The 25,822-nt window shown below is 49.2% G+C and overlaps 1 protein-coding gene across 2 annotated transcripts in view; it reads right to left on the reverse strand.

Annotated features, from left to right (window-relative positions):
- The window catches only part of fbxo10 (F-box protein 10), a 63,313-nt gene that overhangs the window by 1,057 nt on the left and 36,434 nt on the right, over positions 1-25,822 (reverse strand). For both annotated transcript variants that reach the window (XM_072517004.1, XM_072517003.1), the window contains 4 exons: positions 20,602-20,754; positions 8,882-9,157; positions 6,494-6,804; positions 6,071-6,252 (listed from right to left, as the gene is read on the reverse strand). In XM_072517004.1, coding sequence (XP_072373105.1) covers positions 6,071-6,252; positions 6,494-6,804; positions 8,882-9,157; positions 20,602-20,754 — 922 coding nt within the window. The remainder of the gene's footprint in view (positions 1-6,070; positions 6,253-6,493; positions 6,805-8,881; positions 9,158-20,601; positions 20,755-25,822) is intronic.

Genomic DNA, 25,822 nt, shown 5'->3' on the forward strand with positions numbered 1-25,822 from the left:
AGCGCACAATGACTTACGAGAGACGAATAGAGATGAAGTCGATGAGGCTTTATTAAGCGTGACTTGTTCCCCGCAGTTCAGCAACAGACTGGAGCTGCGGGGAGAACTCCTGGTTCTTATACTCCGCTTTCAGGGCGGAGCTAGAGATCAACAGCCAACCAGGACCCGGGATCTGTCAGCCAATGGCATCACGGCTTCACAGTCCCACATGACCCCTAATGCATACTACCACATTCACCCCTTGTTAAAAATGAACCCGGCGGGGTGGTGCTTCGCATGGTGGTAGGGGTTTACAAGGCTGGTCCTGGGAGGGAAAAAAACTTTTTGCATGTCATTACAGTGCCCTACACTGGGCTATGTACAGGGTTTGTGAACTATTTACAATATTCGTAAGAAGAAAAAGAACATTCTCGTTAAAGTCCACAACATTCTTGTGTTACACCGATGCCACGAGTCGAGCGGGCGGTCTGGTCTTCCTTGTCGATCGCCTCGGCCCCGGTGGTGGTGCAGGTGCTTGTTCCCGCGTTGTCGTCTCCGGGAGCTTTACGGTGTCTGCTTCTGCTTCACTCCTGGTCGGACATGGGAGGAGGACCGATCCTCCCGGGAAGGGGGCGGCCGCGGGGTGCGCCGGTGGCAGGGAGGGGGTGATTGGTGTCGGGGGGGTGTGCGTGTTGCCGGCGGGCGGCAGGTCTCGCAGGGAGACCGTGTCCTGTCGGCCGTCGGGGTACGCCACGTAGGCGTACTGCGGGTTTGCGTGGAGGAGGTGAACCCTCTCGACCAACGGGTCCGACTTGTGCGCCCGCTCATGTTTCCGGAGCAAGATGGGTCCTGGGGCCGCCAGCCAGGTCGGCAGCGACGTTCCAGAGGAGGACTTCCTGGGGAAGACAAGGAGGCGCTCATGAGGCGTTTGATTCGTGGCGGTACACAGCAGCAACCGGATGGAGTGGAGAGCGTCCGGGAGGACCTCCTGCCACCGTGAAACTGGGAGATCCCTGGACCGTAGGGCCAGTAGGACGGTCTTCCAGACCGTGCCGTTCTCCCTCTCTACTTGCCCGTTCCCCCGGGGGTTGTAGCTGGTCGTCCTGCTCGAGGCTATACCCTTGCTGAGCAGGAACTGGCGCAGCTCGTCACTCATGAAGGAGGACCCCCTGTCACTATGGATATATGCGGGGCAACCGAACAGTGTGAATATGGTGCTAAGGGCTTTAATAACTGTGGCCGCTGTCATGTCGGGGCAGGGGATGGCGAAAGGGAAACGAGAGTACTCGTCCACCACGTTCAGGAAGTATGTGTTGTGGTCGGTGGAGGGGAGGGGCCCTTTGAAATCCAGACTGAGGCGTTCAAAGGGACGGGAAGCCTTGATCAGGTCCGCTCTATCCGGCCTGAAAAAGTGCGGTTTGCACTCTGCGCAGATGTGGCAGTTCCTGGTGACTGTACGGACCTCCTCCACGGAGTAGGGGAGGTTGCGGGACTTTATAAAATGGTAGAACCGAGTGACCCCCGGGTGGCAGAGGTCCTCGTGGAGGGTTTGGAGACGGTTTATTTGTGCGTTGGCACATGTGCCGCGGGATAGGGCATCGGACGGCTCGTTCAGCTTTCCGGGACGGTACAAGATCTTGTAGTTGAAGGTGGAGAGCTCGATCCTCCACCTTAAAATCTTGTCATTTTTAATTTCGCCCCGCTGTGCATTATCGAACATGAAAGCTACCGACCGTTGGTCAGTGAGGAGAGTGAATCTCCTGCCGGCCAGGTAATGCCTCCAATGTCGCAGTTTCCACTATGGCTTGGGCTTCCTTTTCCACTGAGGAGTGGCGGATTTCTGAGGCGTGGAGGGTTCGGGAGAAAAAGGCCACGGGTCTGCCCGCTTGGTTAAGGGTGGCCGCTAGAGCTACATCGGAGGCGTCGCTCTCGACCTGGAAGGGGAGGGACTCGTCGATGGCGCGCATCGTGGCCTTTGCGATATCCGCTTTGATGCGGCTGAAGGCCTGGCGAGCCTCTGTCGACAGGGGGAAGGTAGTGGTCTGTATTAGGGGGCGGGCCTTGTCTGCGTACTGGGGGACCCACTGGGCGTAATATGAAAAGAACCCCAGGCAGCGTTTCACGGCTTTGGAGCAGTGGGGGAGGGGAAATTCCATGAGGGGGCGCATACGTTCGGGGTCGGGGCCTATTATCCCATTGCGCACTACATATCCCAAGATGGCTAGCCGGTTTGTGCTAAACACGCACTTGTCCTCGTTGTATGTGAGGTTCAAGGCTTTAGCAGTCTGGAGGAATTTTTGGAGGTTGGCGTCGTGGTCCTGCTGATCGTGGCCACAGATGGTTACGTTGTCGAGATACGGGAACGTGGCCTGCAACCCGTGTTGATCAACCATTCGGTCCATCTCCCGTTGGAAGACCGAGACCCCGTTTGTAACGCCAAATGGGACCCTTAGGAAGTGGTATAGTCGCCCGTCTGCCTCGAAGGCTGTGTACTTGCGGTCACTTGGGCGGATGGGGAGCTGATGGTAGGCGGACTTGAGGTCCACGGTGGAGAAGACCTTATATTGGGCAATCCGATTGACCATGTCGGATATGCGGGGGAGAGGGTACGCATCTAGCTGTGTGTACCTGTTGATGGTCTGGCTATAGTCTATGACCATCCTTTGTTTCTTCCCTGTCTTTACTACTACCACCTGTGCTCTCCAGGGACTATTGCTGGCCTGGATTATGCCTTCCTTCAGCAGCCGCTGGACTTCGGACCAAATAAATGTCCGGTCCTGGGCGCTGTACCGTCTGCTCCTAGTGGCGACGGGTTTGCAATCCGGGGTGAGGTTTGCAAACAAGGATGGGGGTTCAACTTTGAGGGTTGCGAGGCCGCAGATAGTGAGTGGGGGTATTGGGCCGCCGAATTGGAATGTTAGGCTCTGCAGGTTGCACTGGAAGTCTAATCCCAGTAATGTGGGCGCGCAGAGTTGGGAAAGGACGTAGAGCCTGAAGTTTTTAAACTCCCTCCCTTGCACCGTTAGGGTCACTATGCAGAACCCTTTGATCTGTACGGAGTGGGATCCTGCAGCTAGGGAAATCTTTTGCGTACTGGGACGGATGGTCAAAAAACAGCGTCTTACCGTGTCGGGGTGGATGAAGCTTTCTGTGCTCCCAGAGTCGATCAGGCATGGTGTCTCGTGTCCGTTGATCAGCACCGTTGTTGTCGTCGTCTGGAGCGTCCGGGGCCGTGCTTGGTCCAGCGTCACCGAGGCCAGACGTGGTCGCAGTGTCTCAGCGTCTTCTTCGAACCCCGTGGAGTCGTCGATGCTGGGGTCCATTGTTGTCGTCCAAGATGGCGGCGGGGTGAACAAAATGGCCGCCCCCATGCATCGCACATGGCTGGGGGGTCCCAAGATGGCGGCGGGGGTGGACAAAATGGCCGCCCCCATGCATCGCACATGGCTGGGGGGTCACAAGGGGGTCATCCTCCCCTCGTGGTGGCCGGGACCCAAAATGGCGGCGCCTGCGGGTCGCACATGCTGCGCTGGGGGGGTTGGGGAGCGTTTGGGATGCGCTGGACTCTTTCTTCTCCGGAGACAGCGGCGGCCCCCCGGGACTGGCACACAGCTGCGAAATAGCCCTTTTTGCCGCAGCTCTTGCAAATCGCTGCGCGGGCCGGGCAGCGCTGCCGGGGGTCTTTCGCCTGGCCGCAGAAATAGCAGCGGGCCCCCCCCGGGATGACCTGGCGTCTGAACCGCGCAAGCCTGTGAGGGGGGGGGGGTTTGTCGCGACGGGGGTCCACGGAGCCCAAGGGGCTGCCGCGCGGTCGGGGCCGTCCGCGCGGGCGTTTTGCGCGGCCACATCTAGGGAAGCTGCAAGGGCCCGTGCCTCTGAGAGTCCTAGCGACTCTTTTTCTAACAGTCTTTGGCGGATTTGGGGAGAGTTCATACCTGCCACAAACGCATCGCGAATTAACATGTCCGTGTGTTCAGCCGTGTTTACCGGCTGGCACCTGCAGGCCCGTCCCAAAATTAGCAGCGCGGCGTAGAATTCGTCTAGCGATTCTCCGGGACTTTGCCGTCTCGTTGCGAGTTGGTAGCATGCGTAGACCTGGTTCACTGGGCGAACGTAGATGCTCTTTAGTGCTGCGAACGCCGTCTGGAAATCCTCTGCGTCTTCTATGAGAGGGTAAATTTCCGGGCTTACCCTCGAATGCAGGACCTGCAGTTTCTGGTCTTCTGTGATCCGGCCGGGGGCCGTTCAGAGGTAGCCTTCGAAACAAGTCTGCCAGTGTTTAAAAATTGCTGCTGAGTTCACTGCGTGGGCGCTTATCCTCAGGCATTCCGGGACGATCCTGAGCTCCATAGTCCTTTAAGCACGCTTAATAAATTGTAGCGCACAATGACTTACGAGAGACGAATAGAGATGAAGTCGATGAGGCTTTATTAAGCGTGACTTGTTCCCCGCAGTTCAGCAACAGACTGGAGCTGCGGGGAGAACTCCTGGTTCTTATACTCCGCCTTCAGGGCGGAGCTAGAGATCAACAGCCAACCAGGACCCGGGATCTGTCAGCCAATGGCATCACGGCTTCACAGTCCCACATGACCCCTAATGCATACTACCACAGTCTAATTATTCAAACTTAATCCCCATGCCAACACCACATGTGGAAGCCTTGGGGGCGAGGGTTTCGCCGATGGATCAGCATGTCCACGGCCTGGGACATTCTGTGTAGGCGGTGATCGAGACCCAGGACAAGGCTGCCCTCTCACAGGCAGCCATGTCCCACGGCCACCTGGACATTGCAGCAGCGCTCCTGAGCGGGGCCCAGTCACAACGAACCATGGCTGAGAGCGTCGGCAGCATTGCCCAGGTGCTGGCCAATGTGTCACAGATGCAGAGGGAGGTAGCCCAGTCCCAGAGGGAGATGGTGCAGTCACTGGCTGACGTGGCACAGACCAGAAGGTGGTGGCACAGTCGCAGCATGAAGTGGCACAGCCCCAGGCGGGGGTGGTCCTCTTGCCGCACCTCCTTCCTCAGCAGCTACCTCCTGCTCCCCTGCTGCACATTCCTCTGCTGCAGCTTCCTCTTCCCCCAGCAAGTCCTGCTCGTACAACCGCAGGTCATCCCCCAAGGCTGTGGTGACTCGGAGGAAGGCCACCATTGAATGAAAAGAAAATCGCTTATTGTCACAAGTAGGCTTCAAATGAAGTTACTGTGAAAAGCCCCTAGTCGCCACATTCCAGCGCCTGTTCAGGGAGGCTGGTACAGGAATTGAACCGTGCTGCTGGCCTGCCTCGGTCTGCTTTAAAAGCCAGCTATTCAGCCCAGTGTGCTAAACCAGCCCCTGCCCATGTTGGTTGTATTCCAATATCCATTGTATACAGGGGTGAAAGGCAACATGCGTACCATGCCAACCAAGTCCAATGGGCTACACACTACCCCTGTATGTCCCTCCTCCCCCATCACCGCACCCCTGGTCCCATCGGTGCCTGGCACCATAGGGGTCTCTAGCCCTGCTGCCCATCCCTGCTGCCTTGGGTAGCGTCGGCTGGTGCTGCCCATGCCAGTGGTACGCTCTGCGCCCTCCGTCCGATGCCACACCCCCCCCCCCCCCCCCCCCCGCCCCATGTTTGATCCCTGGGCTTATCCAATCAATTCACAGCAGCAGTAAGTATGCCTGACTTAGACTCGGCACTCTATGGGCTGTCCACATCTCCCGGACTGTTGGTGGTCAGTACAGCTGCTGTTATGAGATAAGCAGTTTAAAAATTATTTTAATTGGAAAAGTTATTCACAAAGTTCAAAGCAGACCAAGTAATAAAATTCTGAAAGTTCATTTCATATGCATTAGTCCTATGATGCAATTGTCATGCATTTTGTATAGAAATGGAGCTGCAATTTACAGGTTGGGGAAGCGGAATTCTGACACGTGAGCTTTTCCCCTCTCCCCAAACCAGAAGTCCTGCGAGGTCCTACAATAACTTGTTCCGGCCTGAGAAAGTATAGGGCAGAGAGCAAAGACAATCAGCAGGTTGAGCGGGTGGCCATGTGACCCAGGGTAAATTGTACTAAAAATAAATAAGTTACAAAGAACAGAACTTACTTTTTGCTGCAGGCTAAAATTTCATTGCTCTGCACAGTACATCTTTCTGGGTGTTCCGTTTTGTCCAAAATGGTCTTTCCTAATTTTCCTCTGAAGATTTGATTTTCTTGCACTGCTCCCTTAGCTTGGTCCAAGATCGCAATCCCATAGTCGTGAAGAGATTGGATTCTGTTTTTTGTCACCTGAAGCAAAGCACATCTAAGCATTACATCACAGACCCTTTCCATCAGTACATAATTAATTTAGAGTAAAATAAACTGCAGGGTGTTTCAACATCTATGTATAATGCAACCAAAATAGGCTAGATGGTGGCGGGAGGCCTATTCTGGATCACACTAAACGCAAAATGCTGCAACTGTATATTTACAGAAAATAATGGTAGATGTTACTAAAGACAATTTAAAATTCTGATGCAGAACCCACCTTCATGTCTGCATTCTCGAGTAGCTGCAGACCACATCCATGATTTCCCAGGATGTCATTTTCCAAGACAGTCCCTTCTCCCTTCGAGGTGACACCATGGCTACTGTTGTCATAGATACCATTCCCCCGAAGTTCAACTTTGCATCCTGCTTCGACAAGAACTCCACCTACACTGTTGCAGGTGATGCTGTTGTTTGTGATGTGGGTGAATTGACTGCTCTGATAAACTGCAATCCCATTGTCATGGTTGGCATGGACTGCGTTGGCGACTATGTTGAGTGTCTCACTGCTTTTTATGTAGAGTCCAGCAGCTGATAAGAAGAAATTAGACGAGAAAGAAAGAGTATCAGCCAGCACATGAAACTGCAGTAATAATGAATGCAGAGGCTGGAACGGCAAGAGAATAACCTGGTAATCCTTTTTATAACCAATTTCATTGTGTTATGGCTGAATTTCTACCTAAATGAACTGATAATTCCAATTATGCCATTTTGGGAGCGCCACTACCATTGGGACTGCAAGGGGAAGGCCCAAATTATCACAGGGCAATCCGACATAGGCAATAAATAGGGTCTGGTCAGCATCACCTAAATAGGATCAGGAGTAAGCCTCTTCTGCCATTGTATTAGATTACAGCTGATCTGTACTTGAACTCCATTTACCAGTCTTTGATCCAAATCTCTTGATAACCTCATCAAAAAACATTTAATCTATCTCAGTGTTAACAATTTCAACTGACACTACCTTTCAGGAAAAAGAGTATCAGATTTCCACTACCCTTTTCATGCAAAGTGCATAAAGAACAAAACAAAAGACTGAACAACATGTTACTGGGATAGGTTAATGGATGGGAGAGCGTCACATTATCACTGTGGAATAATAATGATATACCTGGCCTTTAAAGCAGGTTGTTTGCAAAGTAACAACCTAAACGCCAATCCATACTGCCAATGGTCGTTTAAAAAAAAATAATTTAGAGTATCCAATTATATTTTTCCTATTAAGGGGCACTTTAGCTTGGCCAATCCACCTAACCTGCACATCTTTGAGGTGTGGGGGTGAAACAGCTGCAGACACGGGGAGAATGTACAAACTCCACACAGACAGTGACCCGGGGCCGGAATTGAACCAGGGTCTGGAATCGAACCTGGGTCCTCAGCGCCGTAGGCAGCAGTGCTAACCACTGGGCCACCGTGCCGCCCTGCTGCCGATCTTAGTGATGTTTCTTATTACCATCACTTCTTAATCCCCTACACACTTCCAGCCTTGGCAAAAGCTACTAACTGTTGAGATGACATTTAAAACCTTTCAGAATTTCTGTCATGTCTGTTGTGAAACTTTAATTTAACTATCACTATGGAAGTGGGGCAAAGGGATATTCTAACTTTGGCAGGGAATCAAAGGAAGGGCAGCAGTAGATCACCAACACCCATTATACACTGCACCCAAATGGAAAGGAAAATCGGGATGGGGTATAAAATGAGCAAACAATCTGCCACTGCCTGTTCTGCAAACGCACAAACTGAATTTTAATCTTCAACTCTTTACATTTCACATACATGTAACTTTCCACTCTCAGTGCAACTGTGTTCGCTACACAAGCTAGAATTTGCAAATAATTAAGGAAGTGGGCTGATCCAGAAATCTTCAGTGATGTACGCACATTGCGGGAGGGTAACTGAAGTCAATGGAAATGAAAGTTGGGGGAATGTTTAATGGCTGGCTGAACCAATACTGCTTTTTATATATCGTCATCCCAAATCAAAATTACATTTACCATTCTTGGGGGGGGGGATTGAAAAGTAGATTGAATCAATTCAGAACTGATTTATACCAGGAGGTGAAAATTGCCCCACAATGTGCTTTGCATGGTATAGTGCCCCTATCCGTATACCGCAGCCCATCTTCTAATATACATTGAGCAGAAATGGGAGATTTGCTTGTGGCTAAAAGTGCACGTCACCAGAGACACCTTTACATTTAGAAAAAAAAATTGAAACTAAAAACGAAAATGAGGTTTAGTTCAATGTAAAAGCAAACACAGAATTAACAGCACAGAAACTGGTCATTCAGCCTAATAGGTCTTTTATCAGTGTCTAAAGCTCCACATGAACCTCTGCCCATCTTCAAAATTAGGAGCATTCACACCAATTTTACAAGTTTTTATTAGAATGACTATAACAGTTACATCTCCAATAACATCTACTTTCAATTTCCATTATTATATATTCTCCATCAGCCAAACTGATTTTGTTTTGAAATTCAGTTATCCCACCCTAGCTTTGTGATCAAATGTCTGACGACATTTAATCCTCAATCATTAAAATCAATTAGTCACAAGTTTCCCTCAAGCTACTTAGAAAAGTTGCTGTAACTCTGGCCACTTACCGCCGTTGTGATTGATGTTGTTAAACTCAATCAGTGCCACGGTGATTGGCTTGTGCGAAGTGTATCTCTCCTCGTCACTATCAAAGTCGTTCTCCCAGTTGATGATCTCCCCTTCATCATTGAAATTCTCATTGCCTCCTTGGTTGTTGAGGTGGTCATTTGCGTCATCTTTACGACAGAAGACAGCCACTCCATAGATGTTGTTGCGGCTGATCTGATTATTGGCAATGTGGGGGAGACTAGAGGACATGACCCACACACCACAACCTTTGTTACCTGCACAAATATTTACCTAGAAAATTAATTTCTTATATTGGGATTCAGAAAAAAACAGCTTTATTTAAGATGCATTTTCCTTTCAGTATTTGTGGTGTTTTTTTTCTCGCTTTCTCTCCCCAGAAGTGTGTAACTCAGACGGGTGTACAATTCCATCAGGAACCACACCCCAGGACCTTGTCTGGTAACTGATCTTCATGTAGGAAGTTAGGCAGCGACTATTGACACACAATCACAAAGACTGACCCCATTTGCACAGATATTGTCCTTCCCAACTGGCATTTGCTGACAGCAGTTACCTTGATACTGATTGGAAATGGAATCCAAGACCATTCTGGTGATTGAGGGGGGAGTTACAGGGATTTTAACCCAGACTACAAATTGTAAGTAAAGAAAGCAAGTAAAACATTACCATTACAAGGCAACTGGAGTCTGGCTGATTGACGAGGTGCTAATGAGACTAATTCACGAATGAATTCTCCATGAAGCACTAAAACTATAGTTTATTCTGAATTTTCAGACATCAGTCCCTTTACAGGGATGCAAGCAAGTTTCTAAGGAAACCTCTCTCCTGTAACTACATCAGGTTTACAGCACAGCAATTAGCTGTTTGGTTCAACTAATCTATGCCAACATTTATGTGTCACACAGGCCTCCTTCCCTTCTTTGTCTAACTTTAAAGTACATCTTTCTCTTCACAGGAACAGAGGCCACTTAGTCTCTCAAGTCTGTTCCACCGCCATTCAATGAAGTCATGGCTGACCTAGGACCTAATTCCATATACCTGCTTTTCCCTCATGTCCCTAGATACCTTTGGTTTAACAAAAATCTATCAATTTCAGATTTAAAATTAACAATTGGTCTAGCATCAGTGTTGTTTCCACTCTACCGCCAGCCTATGTATGAACAAGTGTTTCCTAGTTTCACTCCTGAATGGGCTGGCTCATTTTTATTCTATGCCGCTTTGTCCTGTACACCCCAACTAGTGGAAATAGTTTCTATCCACCCTATCTGTTCTCCTTAATATCTTGAAATTTTCACACAGTCACACCAAGAAATACAACCCGTTTGTTTGGTAAATCTAAACTGCACTCCCACCAAGACTAATATTATTCTTCCCAAGATTTTGTACCCAGAACTGTTCACAATGCTCCAGGTGTGGTCTGACCAGGGCTATATATAGCTGTAACATGATTTCTACCCCCTTTGTATTCTGCACTGCTAGATATAAAGACCAACATTCCATTAGCCTTTCTGATTATTTTCTGCATTCGCTCATGACATTTTAATGAAGAATACCTGGACCCCACCTCAAGTCTTTGGAGGTCTGGTGTTTTTGAGTTTGTCACTATTTAGAAAGTACCCTGTTCTAAACATTTTAGGTCCAACGTGGATAATCTCACATTTATCTACATTGAAATCTATTTATCACAGTTTTGTCCATTCACTTAATCTATTAATATCTTTTTGTAATTTTATGCTCCCTTCCAAACCGTTTACAATGCCACCCAAGTATCATTGACAAATTTAGATATGTAGCTCTCTATTGCATCATCATTAATGCATAGAGTGAATAATTGAGGCCCCAATGCAGACTCTTGCCAATTGTCACATCCTGCAAATAGAGCACCTTCCCATTATTCCTACTCCCTGTCTCCTTTTGCTTCAGCAATTTCCTAACTAGGTTAATAATTTGTCTTCAATTTGATTAACTTAAACTTTAGGTAACAGAATGCAAATGATAAGAGTCCCTCACAAGAGATTGAGCGTCTAGATAAACGACATGCATTCTGGCGAAAGGTCACAGACCTGAAAAATTAAGTGATTCTTCACAGATGCTGCCAGACCTACTGAATATTTCCAGCATTTTCTGTTTTAATTCATATAAATTCCTCTATCCACTATGCCAGTTTCACATGTTCACAAAAAAACTCAATCAGACTCAACAGGCATAATCCACTGTTTACAAATCCATGCTGACTCTCCCTGATGAAGTGAGTTTTCAAGGTGGTCAGTCATCTGATACTTAATTATAGACTCTAACAATTCCCTGACAACCGATGTTAAGCTAACCGTTCTACAATCCCTGGTTCTCTCCTAAAGAAATTATCATAGATTATCATAGAATTTACAGTGCAGAAGGAGGCCATTCGGCCCATCGAGTCTGCACCAGCTCTTGGAAAGAGCACCCTACCCAAGGTCAACACCTCCACCCCATCCCCACAACCCAGTAACCCCACCCAACACTAAGGGCAATCCTGGACACTAAGGGCAATTTCTCATGGCCAATCCACCTAACCTGCACATCTTTGGACTGTGGGAGGAAACCCACGCACACACGGGGAGGTTGTGCAGACTCTGCACAGACAGTGACCCAAGCCGGAATCGAACCTGAGACCCTGGAGCTGTGAAGCAATTGTGCTATCCACAATGCTACCGTGCTGCCCGAATGACATGCACAATTTTCCCAATCAAAAGAAAAGGTTCCTGAATTGATAGAACTTTAGCAGATTATAGTTCAGGCACCTGAAATATTCTCACCTCCTTCCTTTAAAATCATGGGATGGAAACAATATGCTCTGTGATTTGTCGCTCTTTAGTGCCATCAATTTTTCCACGACTGTTATCTTGCTAACGTCACTTTTTGTCGTGTCCCTGATTTAGTAATAGTTTTCTTGGGATGTCTGGCATGCTAACCTCTTCCTCTGTTGTAAATACTGATGCAAAGTAATCATTTAACATGCCCAGCATTTCCTTATTTTCACAGACATCACCATCATCAGTTTTCAAGGAGCTCACATTCCTCCTGACTGATTTTGATCGCCCTTGCCAATGTATTTTTATAGCTCTCACTATTTGCTTTGTCATCCTTTGCTGCTTTTTGTATCTTTCCCATTTGTGAGGATCCACACTTTTAGTAAGCATTTTCTATTAGTTATATGTTGTCTCTTACCTCTTTAGTTGTCCATGACTGTCTTTTTTGACAAGTAAAACCCATGCCCTTTAGCGGTATTTACTGGTTCGGAGTTCCTTTTTGAACCAGATTTGCCCAGTTTACAGTGGGCAGTTCTGCCTCATCCTTACCGAAATCTAGAACCTTAGCTGTTCCACGTTTCTCCCTTTCAAACACTGCACTGAACTCAATCATACAAATAATCATTATTAATGTTCATACATTGGGAGGCTATTAACTAAATCTGGCTCCATGACTAAAGCGAAAACAGTTCACCTTTTTCTCTAGATGTTTTGTGTAGCTTCCTCTCAAATGTATCTTTGCAGTTCACGTCAACTATTTGTATAGTAAATTCCACATTCTCACCACTATTTGAGTAAAGAAGTTCCTCCGGAATTCCTACTCTGAAGTCATTAATGACTGTTGTATATTTAAGACCTCGAGATTTGATGCCGCTCAAGTGGAAGTCTACCCTCTCAAATCCTTTCATTATTATAAAGACTGCTATTAAGTTATCTCTTCAGCCTTCTTATTTCTTTTTTAAAATCTAGAATACCCAATTCATTTTTTCCAATTAAGGGGCCAATCCACCTACCCTGCACATCTTTGGCATTGTGGGGGTGAAACCCATGCAAACATGGGGAGAATGTGCAAACTTCACAACTTCACACAGACAGTGACCCAGAGCCGTGATCGAACCTGGGATCTCGGCGCCGTGAGGCAGCTGTGCTAACCACTGCACCGCGGCCTTCTTATTTCTATAGAAAGTGTCCCAGGCTGTTTGGTCTTTCCTGATAGTTATAACCTCTCAATTCTGTCATCTTTGTGAGTATTGTTTGCACCCTCTCAACTGTCTCCTTATTCTTCTTACATTATAGAAACCAGAACAACGCACAGTACACACCAGATATAACACATGGTTATAGAATAAAACAAACATACTGGAAGGGTCATTTTGAATAATTGAAAAGACAAATTGAAATCCAATTCCAATGTAATTGTAAAGGATTAATAGTATTGCAAACAAACAAGGCTAAAAAGCAAAATCTGTTCAATAAAGTGCCAACGCTCCCTAATCAAAAGAAATTAGACCAAGTGCTCAACTGTGTTCAGATTTCATTCAGCATGATTATAACCTCAAAGTGTAAAAGGTTAATTTCCCACTCTGGCCTTGTCATGGCTGTGAAGGGTTGTTAACAGAGCAGATTCATTTAGGACCATGTAAATTAAATCAGGGAGATTAGCTGCACTGCATTCTCATCACAGCTATGGAATTCACAGTGCAATTTGGACCGATCGCAATGAATGTTTATATGAAGTCACCATGAATTAATGACACATTTGTTGAACCATCAGCAGTCCTGTGCAGAAAAGAAGTGCAATGACAAAAGATGATGTGATTAAGATCGTGGGGGTCTGTCAACAATTTTCCATCCAGGACTTCCGGTTGCGGCGATGCAGAGCTAAGCCCCACATTTCGGCGGCTCCCGCTAGAACGGACTTTTGGGCTCTCCAGAGGAGCCCCAACGGAAATTTTTCGACGACTTCCCATGTAGGAAGGTGAGAGCAAGGTCCCCCTTCCATAGTATATGGAGTGGACCAGAAGTGGAGCGGTAAAAAAAGCGGCTTTGGAGCAGCGAAAGAAACGAGGGAGGAAAAACAAGATGGCGGAGGGCGGAGATCGAGCAGCATGGGGGCCGGAGCAGCAGGAGTTTCTCAGGCGCTGCGTGGAGGAGCTTGAAAAAGAGGTGCTGGCGCCACTGCTGACGGCGATCGAGGGGCTGAAGGAGACCCAGAAGGCCCAAGGGGTAGAGATCCAAGAGGTGCGGGAAATAGCCACCGCAAACGAGGACGAGATCTTGGGCCTGGCGGTGAAGATGGGGGCGCACGAGGCGCTGCACAAGAGGTGGGCCGAAAGATTTGAGGACCTGGAGAACAGGTCGAGGAGGAAGAATCTTCAGACTCTGGGTCTCCCTGAAGGGGTGGAGGGGGCCGATGCCGGGGCGTATGTGAGACGATGCTCCATTCGCTGATGGGTGCGGAGGCCTTTCCGAGTCCTCTGGAGCTAGATGGGGCTCACCGGGTCCTGGCGATGAGACCCAAGGCCAACGAGCCGCCAACGGCGGAAGTGGTGAGGTTTCACCGTTTCGTGGACAGAGAGTGTGTCCTGAGATGGGCCAAGAAGGAGCAGGTGGGAGAATGCGGTGATCCAAATCTACCAGGACTGGAGCGCGGAGGTGGCAAAGAAGAGAGCTGGTTTTAATCGGGCCAAGGCGGTGCTGCATAGGAAGGGGGTGAGATTCGGAATGCTGCAGCCAGGGCGACTGTGGGTCACATTTCAGGATCGACACCACTACTTTGAAACGCCTGAAGAGGCTTGGACCTTTATCAAAACTGAAAAATTGGACTCAAACTGAGGGTCTGTGGTTGTGGGGGGGGGATGTCGATTGTATACAGGGTTTTAACTATGCGTAAGGAATGTTCCACGGGTGGTGCGATGGATTGGGATGGGGGAAGAGATTTGATGGGGAGACTGTGGGGAATGTGGGCGCCGGTGCTGGAGGGAGGGGCGGCCCGGGGCTGGGGGAGTTGGGATAAGGCCGCAACAGGAGCTGCGCCACAGGGGGCGGGGCTGGCTCAGGAAAGCGTGGGCTTTTTCCCGCATTAGGGAAGGGCGGAGGGGGGGGGATGGAGGAGCGCAAGGAGGAGGGAGGATTTCCACACGGGGGGGGGGGGGGGGGGGGGTCAACGGGAAGGCGGGGGAAGCCGGGGTCAGCTGACTTACGGAAGTGTTATGGGGGGAGTAAAAGAGCTAGATTTGGATCTAGCGGGGGGGGGGGAAGAGGGGAAATAGGGTTGCTGCTGCAATGGGCCGATTAAGAGGGCCCGAGTGTTCACGCACTTAAAGGGACTGAAGGCAGACGTGGCCATGCTTCAGGAGACACATTTGAAGGTGGCAGACCAGGTCAGGTTAAGAAAGGGATGGGTAGGACCAAGAAGGAGCGGATGCGATGCTGGATGCGAAGAATTCGGGGCTGGATGCGAAGAATAGAGGGGTGGCAATACTGGTGGGGAAGCGGGTGTCGTTTGAGGCCAAGAACATAGTAGTGGACAATGGAGGTCGATACGTGATGGTGAGCGGTAGGTTGCAGGGGACGTGGGTGGTATTGGTAAGTGTATACGCCCCGAACTGGGACGATGCTGGATTTATGAAGCGTATGTTGGGGCGCATTCCGGACCTGGATGTAGGAAGCTTGATAATGGGGGGGGATTTTAACACCGTGTTGGACCCAGCATTAGATCGTTCCAGATCTAGGACCGGGAAGAGGCCGGCTGCAGCCAAGGTGCTTAGGGGGTTTATGGACCAGATGGGGGGAGTGGATCCGTGGAGATTTGCCAGGCCTCTGGCCAGAGAATTTTCTTTTTTCTCCCACGTACACAAAGCCTACTCCCGGATAGATTTTTTTGTTCTGAGCAGGGCGCTGATCCCGAAAGTGGAGGGAACGGAATATTTGTCCACAGCCATCTCAGACCACTGGGTGGAACTGGAGTTGGGAGGGAGAGGAGAGGGACCAACACCCGTTGTGGCGTTTGGATATGGGATTACTGGCAGATGAGGTGGTGTGCGGGAGGGTACGGGGGTGCATTGACAGGTATTTGGAGGCCAACGACAACGGGGAGGTGCAGGTGGGGGTAGTCTGGGAGGCGCTGAAGGCGGTGGTCAGGGGAGAGTTAATCTCCATCAGGGCTCACAGGGAGAAGAGAGAGGGCAGGGAAAGGGAGAGGTTAGTGGGGGAGATTTTAAGAGTGGACAGGAGATATGCAGAGGCCCCTGAATAGGGACTACTTAGGGAGAGGCGAAGTCTCCAGACGGAATTCGACCTGCTGACCACAGGGAAGGCAGAGGCACAGTGGAGGAAAGCACAGGGGCGACGTATGAGTATGGGGAGAAGGCGAGCTGGATGCTGGTACATCAGCTCCGTAAGAGGATGGCAGCGAGGGAAATAGGTGGAGTCAAGGATGGAAGAGGAACTACGGTGCGGAGTGCGGTGAAAGTAAATGAGGCATTTAAGGCCTTCTATAAGGAGCTGTACAGATCCCAGCCCCCAGCGGGGGATGAGGGGATGCGACGATTTTTGGACCAACTGAGGTTCTCGAGGGTGGAGGAGCAGGAGGTGGCTGGTTTGGGGGCGCCAATTGGGTTGGAGGAGCTGATTAAAGGACTGGGGAGCATGCAGGCGGGGAAGGCCCCGGGATCAGATGGGTTCCCGGTTGAGTTCTATAGGAAGTACGTAGACCTGTTAGCTCCGTTGCTGGTGAGGACTTTCAATGAGGCAAGGGAGGGGGGGGCACCCTGCCCCCGACAATGTCTGAGGCGATGATCTCTTTGATCCTGAAGCGGGATAAGGACCCACTGCAATGTGGGTCGTATAGGCCGATTTCGCTCCTTAACGTGGATGCTAAGTTGCTGGCTACGAGGATTGAGGACTGTGTCCCGGGGGTGATTCATGAGGACCAGACGGGATTTGTAAAGGGCAGGCAGCTAAACACCAATGTGCGGAGGCTCCTAAACGTGATAATGATGCCATCGGTGGAGGAAGAGGCGGAGATAGTGGCAGCTATGGACGCGGAGAAGGCCTTTGACCGGGTGGAGTGGGAGTATCTTTGGGAAGTGTTGCGGAGGTTTGGGGAGGGGTTTATTAATTGGGTTAAGCTCCTATATAGAGCCCCGGATGCGAGTGTGGTTACGAATCGGCGGAGGTCGGAGTATTTTCGGCTGTATCGAGGGACGAGGCAGGGGTGCCCCCTGTCCCTTGCATTAGCAATTGAACCTTTGGCCATGGCATTAAGGAAGTCCAGGAAATGGAGGGGGGTGGTCCGAGGGGGAGAGGAGCACCGAGGGTCGCTGTATGCAGACGACCTGTTGCTGTATGTGGCGGATCCAGTGGAGGGGGTGGTGGAGGTCATGCAGATCCTAAGGGAGTTTAGGGACTTCTCGGGCTATAAGCTCAATGTAGGGAAAAGTGAGCTCTTCGTGGTGCATCCAGGGGACCAGGGAAGAGGGATAGACGACCTACCGTTGAGGAGGGCGGAAAGAAGCTTTCGGTACTTGGGGATCCAAGTAGCTAGGAGTTGGGGGGCCCTGCATAAACTTAATTTAACGCGGCTGGTGAAGCAGATGGAGGAGGACTTCAAACGATGGGGCATGTTGCCACTCTCGCTAGCGGGCAGAGTACAGTCGATTAAAATGATGGTCCTCCCGAGGTTTCTTTTTGTGTTCCAGTGCCTTCCAATTATGGTCACCAAGGCCTTTTTTAAGAGGGTAGGCAGGAGCATTATGGGTTTTGTGTGGGCAAACAAGACCCCGAGGGTAAGGAGGGGGTTTCTGGAGCGTAGTAGAGATAGAGGAGGGCTGGCGTTACCGAATCTGGGTGGCTACTATTGGGCATCCAACGTGGCGATGATCCGTAAGTGGGTGATGGAGGGAGAGGGGGCAGCATGGAAGAGGTTGGAGATGGCGTCCTGCAAAGGAACGAGCCTGGGGGCGCTGGTGACGGCACCGCTGCCACTCTCGCCGACAAGGTACACCACGAGTCCGGTGGTGGCGGCAACGCTAAAGATCTGGGGGCAGTGGAGACGACACAAGGGTGCGATGGGAGCCTCGGTGTGGTCCCCGATCAGAGATAACCATCGGTTTGTCCCAGGAAGGATGGACGGGGGGATTTCAGAGCTGGCATCGGGCAGGGATTAGAAGAATGGGGGACCTGTTCATCGATGGGACGTATGCGAGCTTAGGGGCGCTGGAGGAGAAGTTTGGGCTACCCCCGGGAAACGCTTTCAGGTACATGCAAGTGAGGGTGTTTGTGAGGCGGCAGGCGAGGCAATTCCCGTTGCTCCCAGCACAGGGGATTCAGGACAGGGTGATTTCGGGTGTATGGGTCGGAGAGGGCAAGGTGTCGGCGATATATCAGGAAATGAAAGAAGAGGAGGAGGCTCTGGTAGAGGAGATGAAGGGCAAATGGGAGTAGGAGTTGGGGGAGGAGATTGAAGAGGGTCTATGGGCTGATGCCCTAAGTAGGGTTAATTCCTCTTCCTCGTGTGCCAGGCTCAGCCTAATACAGTTTAAGGTTATTCACAGAGCGCATATGACAGGGGCAAGGCTGAGTAAGTTCTTTGGGGCGGAGGACAGATGTGGGAGGTGCTTAGGAAGCCCGGCGAATCACACCCATATGTTCTGGTCGTGCCCGGCACTGGATGGGTTCTGGAGGGGAGTAGCGGGAACAGTATGTGCTGCGAGGACTATGTCGAAGGTGGTGAAAGTCCAGGTCAAGCCAAGTTGGGGGCTAGCACTATTTGGAGTGGCGGACGAGCCAGGAGCGCAGAAGGCGAAAGAGGCCGGTATCCTGGCCTTTGCGTCCCTGGTAGCCCGGCAGAGGATCTTGCTAATGTGGAAAGACGCGAAGCCCCCCAGTGTGGAAGCCTGGATAAACGACATGGCAGGGTTCATCAAGCTGGAGAGGATAAAGTTTGCCTTGAGAGGGTCTGCGCAGGGGTTCTACAGGCGATGGCAACCGTTCCTAGACTATCTCGCGGCAGCGTTAGATGGAGGTCGGCCAGCAGCAGCAACCCAGGGCGGGAGGGGGGGGGGTTCTTTCGGGGGGGGTAGACGGGTGGGCGGGGAAAGGGTTTTTTCCTAGGGGCACTTGAGAAAGGAAAAACATAAATATATGGGAAAGTCAATATGTGCGGGGGGAACCCATTGTACAAAGTTCTGTATTATGTTGGATTGATATGTTTATGTCTTGCTCTGTGACTTTTCTTTTCTTTTTTCTTACGGGGGGGGGGGGTGTTTGAGTGGTTGAAAATTTTTGGTGAAAAATTCTGAATAAACATATTTTTAAAAAACAAACAATTTCCCATCCAGTTAATAAATCAATTGTGAATTAGTTAAACCAAAAAAAGCAGCTCTTAGTATTATCATAGAATTTACAGTGCAGAAGGAGGCCATTCGGCCCATCGAGTCTGCACCGGCTCTTGGAAAGAGCACCCTATCCAAGGTCAACATCTCCACCCTATCCCCATAACCCAGTAACCCCACCCAACACTAAGGGCAAATTTGGACACTAAGGGCAATTTCTCATGGCCAATCCACCTAACCTGCACATCTTTGGACTGTGGGAGGAAACCCACGCACACACGGGGAGGATGTGCAGACTCCGCACAGACAGTGACCCAAGCCGGAATTGAACCTGGGACCCTGGAGCTGTGAAGCAATTGTGCTATCCACAATGCTACCATGCTGCCCTCATTCTATTCTCTAGACACACCTAAGAAAGGCTGTTTTGGCTGCATCTTATGGCGACTATCTCTCTTCCCCCCCCCCCTATAGCCTTGTAATGTTTTATTGTTAGGTATAAACCATTTCTCTTTTGCCTTCCACATTAGAACATCCAATTGTTTCTTGAATGATCCAAGGGTGTTCATTATTCTATCCAAGTCCATTCAAAGTGTTGATCACATCACTGTGTGAAGGAACGTCCTAATATCAAACCTAAATTTGCTATTTACAAGTTTGAATCTGTGTCCTATTTTCCCTCTCTGATGATTTAGTGGGAGCAATTCTCTAATCTACCTTTTCCATGCTGTTTACAACCCCACAGAGTTCTACAAAGTCACTTCTTGGCCACCTCCTTTCTAGGCTGAAAAGCCAAGGTTTCACCTAGATTTACCCTTAATTCACACACTGAACAAAGGGGATTTAGCCTTTTGGCTCTTCTCTACTTGACATAATCAGCTGAATGTCTGTCTTGTGACTCAGTGACCAGAACTGGACACAGTGCTCAATATGCCATCTTACCAAAGCACTATACAGTTTGATCATTAACTCCTCTGAATTGTATTATACGGTTTTATGATGTACTGTAGCTTAACATCCTATTGGACTTTGTTGATTGCTGCACTGCGCTGGTTGGGCATGTTGAACATTACATTTATGCCTTGATCTCTTTGAACTGATCTGCTTCAACACCATTCCTTATTCCAGGGCCACTCTGTTCTATAGTAAGATACTTCAAAACTATTCCAGGATGGGGTGCCCCCAATATTGGTTGTAACAAATTAAGACAAAAGAGAAAATATTTTATTTTGCAAAATGGCTGTTTCATCAACACTCTGTCTACTTTGGGTGGATACAACCGCAGGATGAAAAGAGATAGAGAGTAGACTTGTATGGAGTATTAATGTTGGCATAGGTTTGTTGGGCCAAATGGCCTGCTTTTGTGATATAGCATCTACATAATTCTGATCTGTATTCTATAAATCCTTTTCAACATTAGGGAGATCTGTGCTACATCATTAATCGGACAGGACCTTACCCAACCAATTTGCACTGAGGTCAGTGCAGTTAGCAAAAACAAACTTGCTTCAGATTTGATTACACAACACATAGAAACTTAAAGATGAGCAGAAATATAATTTATTGCTCCCTTACCATATATGGTATTTCCTTCTATCAACCCTTTCCCTCGTTCGCCCACAACAACTCCATCTGAATAACCGTAACAGATGAGATTCTTTCTCAGAATAGGATCTCCTCCTCGACGAATATCTGCACCTCCCCAATGATTTTCACGTATAATATTTTCTAAAATTGAAATGAAATGTAGGTAATATGGCAACCATAATACAGTTGAAATGCAAACCAAATTTCATAGAAGAACTTACCCATCTATAAACAAGTAAACTGAAGATTTTTGGTGGGACTGGCAGTGTTTACCTGTTCATGCCCATCTCTGGGAGTAGGGGTTGAACCTCGATAGAAATGACCAGTGTAGGGAGCTCCGGTGGCGGCCATGTGCTAAACAGCTGTGTACTTGGTAGCTCCCGCACGGGGAAACTTTTACCTGCCCAAAAATCCTGGTCGGACGGACTTTTGAACGCAGTCCTGAGGTCCCAATTCTTGCTGGTGAAGGTGTCGGCTATTTTTTGCGCAGGGTCCGGAATGCACGTGACGAAGAGCAACGGCGAAAAAGAAAAGCGGCTGAAGGCAGACCACAAGGCACAGGAAAGCGGGGTTGAAGCGCGATGATGGCGGGCCAGGAGTCGGCACTTCCGGCCCAGTGGTCTACTGCTCCGTTGGCAGACTTTTTAACTGCTCAGTTCCAGGAACGGGGTTGGAAACCTCAAGATCTTGTAAGGGCCGTTGATTCGATTAAGGCGGCGGTGGAGAGAGCTGAGCAGTGTTTAGAGGCTCAGGGTGCATCGCTCCAAATAATGGAAGAATCGGTCACCAACCACGAAACACGGGGAGAATGTGCAAACTACACACGGACAGTGACCCAGAGCCGGGATCGAACCTGGGACCTCGGCGCCGTGAGGCAGCAGGGCTAATCCACTGCGCCACCGTGCTGCCCAAACAGGAGTACTTTTTAGACACCTGGAGGAGACGGGCAAGTTTCTTCGGGACCAGGGGATTGGGAATCTGTAAATATGTTAAAATGTTTTTGTTCTGTGCCGTTGCGGATATTGCTGTGCATTCCTGAATTTTTGCTCTATCGCTCTCCTTCCTGTTTTTAATTTTAATGAGGTGGGTTTGATGTTCGGGGCCGGGGAGATGTGGAGGATGGGATAGGAGTTATTTATTTATTTGTGGGGGGGGGTTTTATGGTCAGGTTTGGGTGATGAGGACTATTGTGAAGGAGCTTCATATCAAAGCTCCAGAACCTAGGACTTGGCTCTCCACTCTGCAACTGGATCCTCGATTTTCTGACCAACAGACCACAATCAGTAAGAATGAACAACAACACCTCCTCCACAATAGTCGTCAATACCGGTGCCCCGCAAGGCTGCGTACTTAGCCCCCTACTCTACTCTACTCCCTGTACACACATGACTGCGTGGCAAAACTCGGTTCCAACTCCATCTACAAGTTTGCTGACGATATTGTTATGGGCGAGGCGTTTTCAGAACCCCAAAATGTATCATGGAGTTCAACCAACCTCCCCCTTTAATGTATTTGTTGCTTTTCCTAGCACAGGGCTTGTTCCCTAGATGTGGGATTACAATAATGGACATGTGGGTTTTTAAACACAAAACAATGTTTATTCCATGAACTCAACTTAACATCTTACATAAACATTGGATCTCTTAACACCCCTTACTTCAAAGATAACTCCGAAAATATTGCAACAGTAAATAATTCCTCAAAATGTTCCTTCAAACTTCCAAGAGACTTAACACCTTTAAACAGAATCACATCAGGTTAAAGGCTTTACTATTATGAGTTTAAATCACCCAAATGATCCAGAGATAGTCTTTCATGGCAGAGATCACAGCAAATCCAGCTCACTGCAAAACACAGACACTCCCCAAGCTTTTTTCCTCCAAACTGCTGCTCTCTGGAAACACACAGACACACACAAGCTGCTTTTTCAAACTGCAGCTCTCTGGAATCACACAGACACACACAAGCTGCTTTTTCAAACTGCAACTTCCAAAATGGCTGATCTAAAGCCCAGCACCACCCACTCTCTGACATCACTGTTTTCTTAAAGGTACATTGCTTAAACATCCATGTCTTAAAGGTACTCTCACATGACAATACGACCATAGTGAGCCGGATCGCGAATAACGACGAGTCAGAATACAGGAGGGAGATAGAGAACCTAGTGGAGTGGTGTAGCGACAACAACCTCTCCCTCAATGCCAGCAAAACTAAAGAGCTGGTCATTGACTTCAGGAAGCAAAGTACTGTACACACCCTGTCAGCATCAACAGGGCCGAGGTGGAGATGGTTAGTAGTTTCAAATTCCTAGGAGTGCACATCTCCAAAAATCTGTCCTGGTCCACCCACGTCGACGCTACCACCAAGAAAGCACAACAGCGCCTATACTTCCTCAGGAAACTAAGGAAATTTGGCATGTCCACATTAACCCTTACCAACTTTTACAAATGCACCATAGAAAGCATCCTATCAGGCTGCCTCACTGCCTGGTATGGCAACTGCTTGGCCCAGGACCACAAGAAACTTCAGAGAGTCATGAACACAGCCCAGTCCATCACACGAACCTGCCTCCCATCCATTGACTCTATCTACACCTCCCGCTGCCTGGGGAAAGTGGGCAGCATAATCAACGATCCCTCCCACCCGGCTTACTCACTCTTCCAACTTCTTCCACCGGGCAGGAGATACAGAAGTCTGAGAACACGCACGAACAGACTCAAAAACAGCTTCTTCCCCACTGTCACCAGACTCTTAAATGACCCTCTTATGGACTGACTTCATTAACACTACACCCTGTATGCTTCATCCGATGCCAGTGCTTATGTAGTTACATTGTATATGTTGTATTGCCCTATTATGTATTTTCTTTTATTCCCTTTTCTTCTCATGTACTTAATGATCTGTTGAGCTGCTCGCAGAAAAATACTTTTCACTGTACCTCGGTACACGTGACAATAAACAAATCCAATCCAATCCAATCAGATATGGCGGGTTGAGGGATGTTGCAGGCTTCATGCGGGGGCCACCACACTAGTGTGAGAACCGGAAGGGATGTGGGGGACAATGTGGTGTGAGGAGGGCAAGGTTTTGAATATTTCTTCTTTTTGGTTTAGCCTGAGGGGAGGGTGGTATGGGGAAACTGACATTGTGAGTAATGTTAGGGCACTGAGGTATAGAAGTCGGTAGCAGTGTACACCTTGTGGGGGCCCCAAAGGCGCGAATGATGACTGGTGATAGTGATTGGCTCAAACAAAAATATGTCTGACTTTGCGGGGGGGGTCTCGATTGGTAACTTGAATGTCTGGGTACTGAATGGGCCTGTTAAAAGGTTGTTCATGTTTGCTCATCTGAAGAAGTTGAGGGAGGACTTGATGTTTCTCCAGGAGGTGTTAGATCAGATAAAACTGAGACGGGGCTGGGTTGGTCAGGTTTACCACTCAGGACTTGATATGAAAACGAGGGGGGTGGCTGTGCTAATAAGTAAGAGGGGTATCCGAGTGGTAGATTTTTGTTGGTGAGTGGGTGGTTGGAGGACTCCCAGTCGTACTGTGCAATAAATACGCCCCAAATTGGGACGATGTGGATTTTGTGAGGCGGGTTCTGCCCCTGATCCCAGATCTAGATATGCACAGATTCATTCTAGAGGGGGAGGGGCTTCGATACAGTCCTTTTTAAAAAAAATAAAGACACAGTACACTGAGGGACTCTTTATTTATTTTTAAATATAAATTTAGAGTACCCAATTATTTCCTTTCCAATTAAGGGGCAATTTAGCATGGCCAATTCACCTAACCTGCACATCTTTGGGTTGTGGGAGTGAAACCCACGCAGGCATGAGGAGAATGAGCAAACTCCACACGGTCAGTGACCCAGGGCCGGGATTCGAACCCGGGTCCTCAGCGTCGTAGGCAGCAATGCTTGCCACGTGCCACCCTCGCTTCAATATACAGTCCTGAACCCGCAACTGGATCCATCATGCCCTAGATTCAGGAGGTTATCGGCGATGGCTGGGAAGCTGCCATGCGGCTGGAAGATTCATGCGGCTTATGGATGGCGTGGATCCATGGTGCTTTGGGAGGCATGGGACGAGGGAGTTTTCTTTCTTTTCAACTGTTCATAAGTGTTATTCTTGAATAGATTTTTTTGTTTTAGATAAGAGTGGCAGGCATATAGTACTCTGCGATCGTGGTGTCTGACCACACTCAGCACTGAGTGGACCCAGTGGAGACTGGACGTTGGTCTCCTTGCAGATCAGGGAATATGTGAGAGGTTGGAAGGGGCCATTTGTAATTAGATGGATCAAAACGACATGGGGGCGGTCTTTGCCGCGGTGCTGTGGGAGGCACTGAAGGCTGTGGTTAGGGGAGAGCTCACCTCGATCTGGGCACACAGGTGGAGCGAGAGAAGCAAACAAGATTGGCGGACGCAATCTTAGCAGTCGATCACAGTTACCTGGAATCACATGATGAAATGCTGTTGAAGGAGCGCCAGAGGCTCCAGATGGATTTAATCTGGTCACCTCAGATAAGGCAGTGCGACAACTGTGCAGAGCTTGGGGATTTGTGTACGAATATGGGGAGAAGGCTAGCAGGATGCTCGCCCACCAACTGAGGAAGCAGACGGCTGCTAGGGAAATAGGTAGGTTTAGGAACGAGGGGGGCAAGGTGGCAACGGACTCGGCAGGGAATAATAACAATTTTGAGCCTTTCTATCAGAAATTATACCAATCGGAACCGCCGCAGGGGATGAACTGAGAAGAAGATTCTTGGATGGGTTGGAGTTTCTGAGGGTAGATCAGGGGAGGGCGCAGGGGTTGGAGGCCCCAGTCAATCTGCGGGAGGTGTTGGGATGTGAGAGTTTGATGCATCCAGAGAAGGCCCCATGTCTTTGAGGGCAGCACAGTAGCATAGTGGTTAGCACAATTGCTTCACAGCTCCAGGGTCCCAGGTTCGATTCCCGGCTTGGGTCACTGTGCGGAGTCTGCACGTTCTCCCCGTGTGCGCGTGGGTTTTCTCCGGGAGCTCCGGTTTCCTCCCACAGTCCAAAGACTTGCAGGTTAGGTGGATTGGCCATGCTAAATTGCCCTTAGTGTCCAAAATTGTCCTTATTGTTTGGTGGGCTTTGGTAGGGTGCTCTTTCCAAGAGCCGGTGCAGACTCATTGGGCCGAATGGCCTCCTTCTGCACTGAAACTTCTGTCTGGACGGATTC

The sequence above is a fragment of the Scyliorhinus torazame genome, chromosome 9 (genome assembly GCF_047496885.1).
Source record: "Scyliorhinus torazame isolate Kashiwa2021f chromosome 9, sScyTor2.1, whole genome shotgun sequence".
NCBI lineage: Eukaryota > Metazoa > Chordata > Chondrichthyes > Carcharhiniformes > Scyliorhinidae > Scyliorhinus > Scyliorhinus torazame.